Raw genomic sequence first — 10091 nt, 5'->3', positions numbered from 1 at the left:
CAGGAATAGAGGAGACGCTGCTTTAGGCTGCAATTATCTTTGTGTTACTTGGCTTAGTCTCAAAATATTTCAACAAACTGTGGGAATGGGAGATATAGATCATAATACTAGTGCATAATAAAATGCCCGTTTTTCCTGCCATTTTACTACTTATTCTTCTGGAAACAGAATTAAAATATAAGCTTTGAATTTTTACTGTTTTATAAGCTAAAGCCTTTATACTTTGTTTTTAATGTTGGTTTACAAGCAAGCAAATGTCAGGGTAATGTAATAGTCAAGAATTGAACATACTATTAGTTCCACCCTCTATTGTTCATCCTAGTGAGTCAGATTTGCAAAATTCAGGCCTTGGTTTATTACCACAGAGGAGTTTGTGCATTGAAGGTATTAATCTAAAAAAATTTAAAATTATGTCTTGCAAAACAGCATTTGAACACAAATATAACATGCATACGAACAGCTGCGTGGCTTGGAATAGTTTTCCTTCACTTCTCCTGCCCTTTTTGTTTTAAATTCCTATTTTTATAAATGAAGTATTGTGGATAAATGTTCCTAAATGTTCAACTGCAAAGTTGTTCTTCATGCTGCTAGCTTATTATTAGTATGGAGTAAAAGGTGTTTTATAATCTTCACCACTGGATTCCATTCTTGTGGGGTCAGATATGGTGTCACCTTTCAACAACATAGTGACTGTCTTGAAATTAGTAAGAGGAAGTTAAAGGCAAGATTAGAATAAGAGCTCTTTTCCAGCCAAGTTTGATACTAAAGTTGAAAAACCAGATCCTGTCCTCATAGGAGGTGTCTCTTCTACATTGACACAGCACCACAGTCTAACTCTGAAGCTGCTGTTTCATAGCTATGAAAATAAACAGAACAATTGTAAAACTGCAGGGTTTGTTTGTGCTCAAAGTGCTCAGGCATAGTCAGCTGAGGAATGCACATACACTTGCAGACAAATTCACAGCATGGTCCTTGTCTACCCAGGCAAATATTTGAGAGAGTATATGTAGGTGTGCATATGGTTGTAAAATCTATTAGTATTCAAAAATTAATTGCAAGTAAAGTCTTTGAGACTCATAATGGAGTGGAAGTGGTTATTTATCTGTAGATTCCACTGATACAGATAAGAAGCTTGTAACTAGTATTTCTTCCCTTCAAACTCTGAGGTGGATACACACCAAAGTTCAAAATTCGTGGCCAAATTAGATTTCTATAATCACCCCTTCACCCCTAAAGCCTCCTCCACTCCACTTTGAGCATGCACTCAGACTTTGTACCTCTGACCTGTGTTCATGAATAGAAAGCAAATTTATAATAGAATTACATGACTACATTTTCTGGAATAAAAATCTTCGTAGCTTTAGTTTTTGGTCTGTCATCTTGCTCTTTCCAGAATTTGGAGAATGAGATAAACAGTCGGGATGCTTTGACCAAAGCAGTGCTCAGTACGGGACAGCAACTGGTAATGGGAGGCCATTCAGCCTCTCACAAGATTATAGAGCACCTGAAGGAGCTCGAGACTTCTGTAGAAACCTTGAAGGCAGAGGCTCAAGAGAGGCGACGGAGGCTCATGCAGTCATATGAGGCCTATCTCTTCCTCAGTGAGGTACCGATGGTTCCTACAAGATTTATTTTGGTCTTTCTTTGCTTAATAGGACACCTATATTGTTGAATGGATTTAAGTGCTAAGAAGCAGAATTTGTTTTGTCCTGATGTTTCATATCTGGTAAATATGGATAGAGGGGAGAAGTAACAGTTATCTTTCCAACTAACTGCAGTGAGTAAACATGTAACTGAATTACTGGATTCTGGGTACACATTTCTTGGAGCAGTGTCTGCTAGACTGCATTACAGAAAGACACCTAAGCTGCTCCTTCTCTTTACTGATGTGTCAGTGCACCACTGTTTTCTTTGTCTTGACCTAAATTAAGCTGTGTTAAGGCTCATCCCTGTATTTTATACAGCTATTGGAGGTGGAGACATGGCTGGCAGAGAGGAGTTTGATTCTGGATACCTCTGATTATGGAAAGAATGAAGAATCCACACAAGTTCTGCTTCGTAAACTAGAAGCTACCAAACTGGACATGGATAGTTTTAGGCCCCGGATCAAGAAAGCACAGGAGACAGGTGCCAGCTTAATAAACAAAGACAGTCCAGAGAGGTAGGAAAACGAAAACAGCCTTCTTCCCCAGGTCTAACAGAAATGCCCAGAGAAAGCAGACACAGAAAAGTCCAACCCTGTTTGATGGCTCATTCAGAAATACAATTTCAAGGGACATCCAACACTCCTTCATCACCTTCACACACACTCTGCCCCCCAAAAAGCCTGATGTTTGTTTTAATGTTTTCATGACTGCTGTTTTTTAACAACAGGCTCATTAATGCAGATCAGCATCTTTGTCCATTGTCTCCTCCTAAGAACTGTCATCCAGTTCTAATGTACAATGAATGCTGAAAAAAACACTGTGCTTGGGAAAGGAAATTAACATTCTTGACAGTTCACTGTTTTTTATTGCCAGTTTATTTTTATATCTGGGGAGGAGAAAGTGAAAAGAGCAGTCATTTGTATTATACACTTTAATTTCCTGAACTAGCTGGCTTTAATAGCTTGGTGTTAACTCACTCCATGATGTTATCTGGTTTATTCTGTATTTCAAAGGTGTTGCAAATTTAACGTGTCAGAAAAGACAATGTTCAAAAAGAAAAAAAAAGATATATCTTTTATTCTTGCTCTTTGCAGTTCAGCCATACTTTCAAAGCTCCAGGGGATCCTGGCAGACTATCAGTCTCTCCTACAGAAATCTGAGACCCGGAGAAAATGCCTGCAAGAACAATTCCAGCTTTATCAGTTTGAAAGAGAATTCCAGTTGGTGGATGCATGGCTTTCCACTAAACACTCTGTAGCAGAGTCCGATGACTATGGGCAGGACTTAGATGATGTTGAGGTAAAAGAAAATGAAAGGTGTTGTATTGTATGCATTGTGTGACAAAGCAAGAATATACTTGCTGCAATTTTTCTGTAGCTGCTGACAGTGAAGCTTGTTAAGCAAACCTGTTATCTCTGCAGCAAGAACTCAGACTGGCTTCTGTCTGCTGATACAGGGCTCTCAGAAAGTGCATCAGAAAGTTAGTTTTTTTTCTTGGGATAAGGTGAGGTTAGCACACTTCCACTGCTTGCCCTGATTATAAATTTAACAGGACCTAAAAAGTTTGGCATGACCAGGGCCATGCTCTAATAACAATTTCAGTCAAGAAGGCTGCAATGCAGCATTCACACCTCTGGCTGCTTGATTTCAAAGGTAAATTTCTCCTCAGGGCACACAGTGCAGAGAGGTATAAGTCCACTCCTCAACAATTGCTCCATATGTAGACACCCTAACAGGTTGTATTTATTAGCCTTTGATCTGGGCAGTGTCTGCTTGTCAGGATGTGGGTGATTTTTCTCTGTGGCATAGGATGTTGAATGATCAAGACGATAGATGCCTTCTTCTGACTCCAGATCACCTGGGTTTGTCAAGCGATCTATACTAGTAGGTTGCAATACATAGCTTTTTAGTTATACAGAACAGAGAAAGTGAATCAGTCTGCCTCTCATAGAGGTAGGCAAAAAGTCTTATACCTAAGCTTGTATCCCCATTTATTCTGCAGGTGCTGAAGAAAAAGTTTAAAGATTTTGTAAATGAGGTGAAACCTCTGGGTCATTCCAAAGTTGTCTCCTTAAATGAGTTAGCATCTAAACTGGATAAGGAGGGTCACAGCAAGATGGACATTATCCAGAAGAGAACAAAGAAAATCAATGAGATGTGGGAGAAACTATGCCATGCCATTGAGACAAGGACAGAGGTAGGAAATACATGAAAAACTGGGGCACTGATTTCCTTGCAGTTTCCCATATCCTTCTTTCCTTCCAAAGCCAGTGCATTGCTCATGTTGAAACACAAGGTTTATAAGAGCAATGAGTGAATTTTGTTCAATTCCTCCTTGAGCCATTTCCCTTTATAGCCACTGCTTACCCTAGTGTTCTTGGTAAGGCTTATATTAGACAGATATATATCGGCCTCAAGTAATTGTTTTCCTTAATTCACTGTTAACTCTGGTTTCCTGAAAAACAAAGTCAATTTAACAGTTTAGCACCACTAACAGGAATCTGGCTCTGGCACTAATTGGTCTCTTTATTGAACAACTTATTAAACAGCTTATTAAACAAGATTGAAAGTCTCTAGACTTTTTGCTGAGTTAACTACTCGAAGTCAAAGAAGGTGTATGGGAGAGAATGTGTTAGAGGACACAGAATCAAATCCATTACCTTTCACAGCAGTTAGCTGTTAAATCAGCTCACTCCCTCTCATGAAACTGCAGTCACAGATGTGTTTGAAAAAGCATAGAGGACTCATAGAATTCAACATTTTTGTTTTAAGGAGAACATAAAATGTCAGGTGTCCTCAACTCTTTTTTTCACTACTGTTGCATGGACATTTTGCATGAGAAAAGTAGCTTAAGCCCACTATTGTCTGTTAGCAGCAAATGCATGACAATTGTTAATATACAGTTTGAATGTAAAATAGTATTAGAACATTTTTAATTCTCTTATTTCAAAAAAACCCCTGATTTTTACTCAGCTCCTCTTATTTTCACTGTTTGCAGTGTATACCTTTATTCCAAGCGAGGTTTTTGGGACACTTTCCTATAGTGTAGAAAGCTACCTTTAGAGGGCAATTCATGCTCTCCATTTTGATCATTCTTCTTATGTAGGGATAAATTGCTCTTTGGAGAGATCTGTTTCTTTCCGCTGTCCAAAAGAACATGGGAAAATGAGGTTAGCTTAACACCTCACTTTCAGGTGACTTAATTGGGAAGGTATTTCATTCCCACTTTTCTTCCATCTATACTGCATAATGACATATTAGGGTGCCCTTTTTAATTCTGCAGACATCCTATATAGAATTGCCATTAAATTCTTCCTTTATTCCAGAATCTAAAAGCAGCCCACCAAGTTCATCAGTATGATCATGATGTGGATGAACTAAAGGACTGGATGCAGGAGAAAGAGGCAGTGGTGGATATAGAAGATTATGGGTATGATCTTCCAGGTGTACAGACACTTCTCAGTCATCTTGAAGGAGTAGAGGTAAGGGGATCTGACATGAAATAGTGGCAGAAAAGCACAGATGGCAAAGAAAACCAGAGACTGATGCTTGATTTTAAATCCTCTCAAGGGTCTTGTTTGCAGTCCACAAAAGACAAATTTATTTCACTCTTACATATTGTTTGTGCTTCACAGAAGAGGGCCTTTTCCTCCTGTTTTTAACATTGTGCTATTACATTATTAATGCTTTTGCTTCTAAGGATGAGCTTCTCTTCTAAAATCTATGCCAAGTTGTTATTATAATTACAAAAGTCTCATCTGAACTACGAGTGTTCAGCTCCATACTTACCAATATAACCAGTACACCATATTTAAAGAAACTTCTTTTATGTTTGATGTTAAAAGGCATTAAAAGAAAACTGAGGACAAGTCTTGACAGATTCATATTTCTAGCCTCTGTACAGCCAGTGGGTAGAAAAGATATGCACCATCTTTAACATCTGCTTTGATAGGTGTAAGTAGTGACTTGGTCTTACAATCCATTCTGTCTCTGTTCCAGAGAGATCTAGGAGTAATCATGAAAGAACTGGAACGGATTCGAGGAGAGGCCTGGCACCTCTGCCGAACATACCCCCAAGTTAAGGAAAACATCATGGAGAGACTCACAGATGTGGATGAGTGCTGGGAAAACCTGGACAAAAAGTTTCTGGAGAGGAAGGCAAGACTGAGCCAGGCAGAACAAGTCCAGCTCTACTTCAATGGCTGCGGGGAGCTGATGTATGTGTTGGCCCCTTGAGTCTGGCAGTGGGCCTTATTGCTTGTCTTTCCCATATAAGATTTTCTATATTACACCTGTTAGTTGTTTCACTCCTGGCCCAGGTGCTCTGCAGCTTGCTTGCAAATATCTGAATAATAATACATGGCATTTTCTCAACAGCACTTCACAGAATTTACCAGATATCAGAGGTGACTGTGGCACTCCACCTAGACAGTCTTGAAAAATTCAGGCACTCTGGATAGATTTGGTAGCTTCACAATTCCACTTAAAAACACTGTTGATTTTGTAGGAAGATGAGGTAATCTCTGCTAGGTAGTGAAGTAATTTGTACACCTGCACAGATAGTGGTGCACCTTCTCTCAGAGTCAAAGCAACTATATTAAAGATAACCTTCTAGAATAGGGTAACACTTGCTCAAGTGCTGAAAGTGCCTTGCACACATGTATTAAATGGCATTGCCCACATGCACACACTCTTCTGTCCATTCTTACTAGGGGCCAATTTTTTTTTTCAAGAATTTGATTGCTGGGAAATTCCATTATATTTTCCACCTTTTGAAATCTGTATTAGAACAAGATAGTGAATGTTTAAAGCATCTACAAAACCAATGTTTTAAGAAAGATATTTTGAGCTAAATGTCTTGTTTTGTTTAAATCGATCATGCCAAAGTATCCATAAGCACAGGTCTAATGTAAAATTGAAGTAACTAATAGAAATATGCTAAACTCAAAGTGGCAGACCAACATTGCAATATTTTATTTCATCATTTTAATGTCATCTTCATCAAAACTGATACATTTTGATGGAAATTGTGGTTTTTTAACAGGATTTCTTATGGAAGCATTACAGACATTTTTTAATCAGTTTAGATAATGAAAAAGCTAATCTATGACAGGCATAGGAATACAAGGGCAGTGAAATGGTTACCAGTCACTATTGGACACTTACTATGGTAAGGGATAGATTCTGAGCTCAGGTGCAAGATGCACTGCTTTATGACAATTGAGACTCATTGACTAGAAAATTTTCCTTAAAAAGTATCTATTAACATCTTTCTTTGCATGAGTTCTCTGTATGTATATGAAGTACTTTCATACATGGTGATAAGGTCTTGATGGACATCTGAAAGTCTCTGTGTACCTGTACAATGTATAAAAGTACTGTTAATGTGTATAGCCTAGGCATTTGCTGTTAGTTTTTTTTCTCAAGATTTGAATGTGCAATACTGCAGGATGTATAGATGCTGCAGCTGACTTTTTAACAGGCTATGTATGGAAACAACACTGGGAATATTATATCAGGTTATAAACATCCATAGATCTGTGAGTAAACCTCCATCAATGTATTTGTTCATTGTTATGGTTTAACCCCAGTCAGCAGCTAAGTACCACACAGTCACTCACTCCCCCAGGCCCCCAGTGGGACGGGGAGGAAAATCAGAAACAAGTTTTAAAAAAAACACAAACAAAAAACTCATAAGTTAAGAACCGTTAAATAATTGAAAAAAGTAAAATATAGTAACACTAACTATGATTATGCTAATGATGAAGATAATAATTGTAATTAAAAAAATAAAAAGGAAAATAAACCCCCCAAAAATACTGATGCACAATACAGTTGCTCACCACCCACTGACAGTACCCAGCATGTCCCCAAGCAACAGTTAGTCCCTTCTGACCAATTCCTCCCAGTTTATAATACTGGGCATGGTGTTCCATGGTATGGAATACCTCTTTGGCCAGTTTGGGTCAGTAGTGCTGGCTATATTCCCCCCACCTCGACAGCTTCTTGTGCACCTGTTCACTGGAAGAGCATGGGAAACTTAGAAGTCCTTGGCTTAGTGTAAACACTACTTGGCAACAACTAAGACATAGGTGTGTTATCAACACTGTTCTCATATAAATCCAAAACACAGCACTGTACCAGCTACTAAGAAGAAAATTAGTTCTATTCCAGCCCAAACCAGGACAATAGTAATATCTTTTGTGAGCAAATAGAAGTCTATATATGTGTCCACAGCCATGGATGTGTGCATTCCTGAATACCCAACAGACTCAGATTCCTTCCCTTTTTATCCTTTGGCTCTGTTTTGTAGGGCCTGGGCCAATGAGATGCATGCACTAGTGATATCTGAGGAACTGGCAAACGATGTCCTGGGAGCAGAACTGCTTATCAAGCGTCATGAGGAATACAAGCGCGAGATAGAGAAGCAGTGGCTAAAATATGAAGAAATGCAGCAGGCAGGAGGTGACTTGATGAAGAATGGACATTTCATGTCTGTGGAGGTGAGTTGATGAATTAAATATTTCACAAACAAGAGTAAACAAAGAAGACATGAAACATACAGGAGTTTCAGCTTTGTCACTCTTTCAAAATAGAAGAATGAAAGAGGACAATCAGGTTCTTTACTATTAAAAGCCACGTACTTCACATGGCACGTGCAAAAAGAAAAAAGCTCTTATGATGCATCACGTTGCAATCACCTATAGGACTGATGTCCCTGAGTACACCAGAAGATATATAATTATTTGGAAATGATCAAAGGGGCAAGAATGTTAAAATTTCTGTGATCCTGCTGTCTAGGTACCTTTAGACTTTGCCCAAGCTTGTCTTGACACTGTCTGTAGGCCCCCAGAGGTCACACCGTCAAAAATGTCTTCAGAATTTATGCAATACTACATTACTTTTTTTGCAGAAAGAACAAGCAAACTTTCCACAGTTTAAGTCTCTCCATTGCTCCATTGCCATAAATGGATGTATTTGTTGAATTTTCTGGTTCTCACTAGTTATATGATACAAGTTGCCTGGGTATAAAGTTTCATCTTGAGAAATCATATGGCAGAATACTGGTCATACAGTATGTGAAATATGCATAAAATTGTAATATCTAGCTGTACAATATATAGGCTAAATGAATCCAAGTAAGAAAAATGAGTACTCAGGCATCCTTTCTAAATTATGTTAATACCACAAAGTTATGTAGAGGTCATCTTCTAAATCACGAAGGCAAATTACATTCTAGTTGGTTGTCACATGAAAGTCTGATTGGATTTTACACCTCCTGGCATTGCAAATGTTATTTTCCTAGATTGAAGAAAAACTCTTAGAGCTGTCAGAGCTGATGAAGAAGGTAAAGGAGAGCTGGGACATGAGGAAAGTGTTATATGAAGAAAACTGGGAGATCCAATTGCTCCGCAGAGAGCTGGAACAAGCAGAAGCATGGCTGGCTGCCAAGGAGAGCTTTGTTTCAGATCCTAGCTATGGGGTGAGTCACAACAGTGCAATACTATTAAACACTATTGAACACTATGTGCCCCTTGGCATATACAGAGTGCTTGGAGCATGTATCAACTCAGGCCTGAAATTAATCACAGTCTAAACAGTAATGCACCCTTGAGATTAGACAGGGCAGGAGCTTTGTTCTCTTAGAGAAGGGAGCCCAGGGCAGTTGCTGCATTTGACATGGTCATGGGCTCCTGGAAGTGGAACTTCTGGGGGGTGATAGGAGATGGGAGAGAATTCCAGACCTTTTTTTCACTTATAATAACTTGCAGAAGGTTCAACCTTCCCTGTCATTCTGAGAACCTGTTTCGAAAAGAAAAAGGGTTTTGTCCCAGCTCATGCTGAGTGGTAGAATGTTTTACACAAATGGCTTGAAAGCTACCTTGTAAATTCCTTTTCAAACATCAGCATGCATGTTTTTGGGATCATTGTTGACTGTCTTCTGATAGTTTAAGGTGGGAAAACAAAGTCATAAACTTGGGTATCAAAAACTAAGCAGAGAGCATGACAGAGGTTTAAGATGCATGTATTGTAGGGCAGGATTAAATTCTGTGTCTAGAACAAACTAGAATCCAAGTCCTTAATATGAGTGTAAACAGTTATAGATGGAAGCCATGGTACTATACCATGGCTCTGCAGAAAACGGAAGGTTGTTATTTGAGCTCCTTTTCTACTGTACAGCAGACAGACTGCAACCTACAGACTTATTTTTTAAAGTGTAAATTCAGATTTTTCACACCCTAGCAGGGGTTTAGGCATTCAATTGCAAAAAAAATCAGAATCATCTAAATAGAATGGGAAAATCTGAAAATCTTAGTCATAATCTTTTCTGAAGGACTTGATATTGGACTTCCATTTCTGGTAATTTTTCCATTCAGGATTCAGTGTCTGAAGTAGAGGAATTACTGAAGAAACACCATGATTTTGAGAAGATGCTTGCAGCAC

At 38.6% G+C, this 10091-nt stretch overlaps 1 protein-coding gene across 1 annotated transcript in view; it reads left to right on the top strand.

The window, feature by feature from the left end:
- Positions 1 to 10091, top strand: part of LOC103804139 (spectrin beta chain, non-erythrocytic 5-like) — a gene marked incomplete at its 5' end in the record, with an annotated part of 27482 nt that overhangs the window by 11228 nt on the left and 6163 nt on the right. The window contains 9 exons of the mRNA XM_009076736.1: positions 1394 to 1606; positions 1965 to 2161; positions 2741 to 2945; positions 3649 to 3843; positions 4973 to 5128; positions 5646 to 5863; positions 7960 to 8149; positions 8953 to 9129; positions 10025 to 10091. The exon at positions 10025 to 10091 is cut by the window's right edge and continues 35 nt beyond it. Of these exons, the coding sequence (XP_009074984.1) occupies positions 1394 to 1606; positions 1965 to 2161; positions 2741 to 2945; positions 3649 to 3843; positions 4973 to 5128; positions 5646 to 5863; positions 7960 to 8149; positions 8953 to 9129; positions 10025 to 10091 (1618 nt within the window). The remainder of the gene's footprint in view (positions 1 to 1393; positions 1607 to 1964; positions 2162 to 2740; positions 2946 to 3648; positions 3844 to 4972; positions 5129 to 5645; positions 5864 to 7959; positions 8150 to 8952; positions 9130 to 10024) is intronic.

This window comes from Acanthisitta chloris, unplaced genomic scaffold, assembly GCF_000695815.1.
Source record: "Acanthisitta chloris isolate BGI_N310 unplaced genomic scaffold, ASM69581v1 scaffold27566, whole genome shotgun sequence".
NCBI lineage: Eukaryota > Metazoa > Chordata > Aves > Passeriformes > Acanthisittidae > Acanthisitta > Acanthisitta chloris.
The sequence above is the reverse complement of the archived record's forward strand: the minus strand, read 5'-3'. Positions and strand labels throughout refer to the sequence as shown.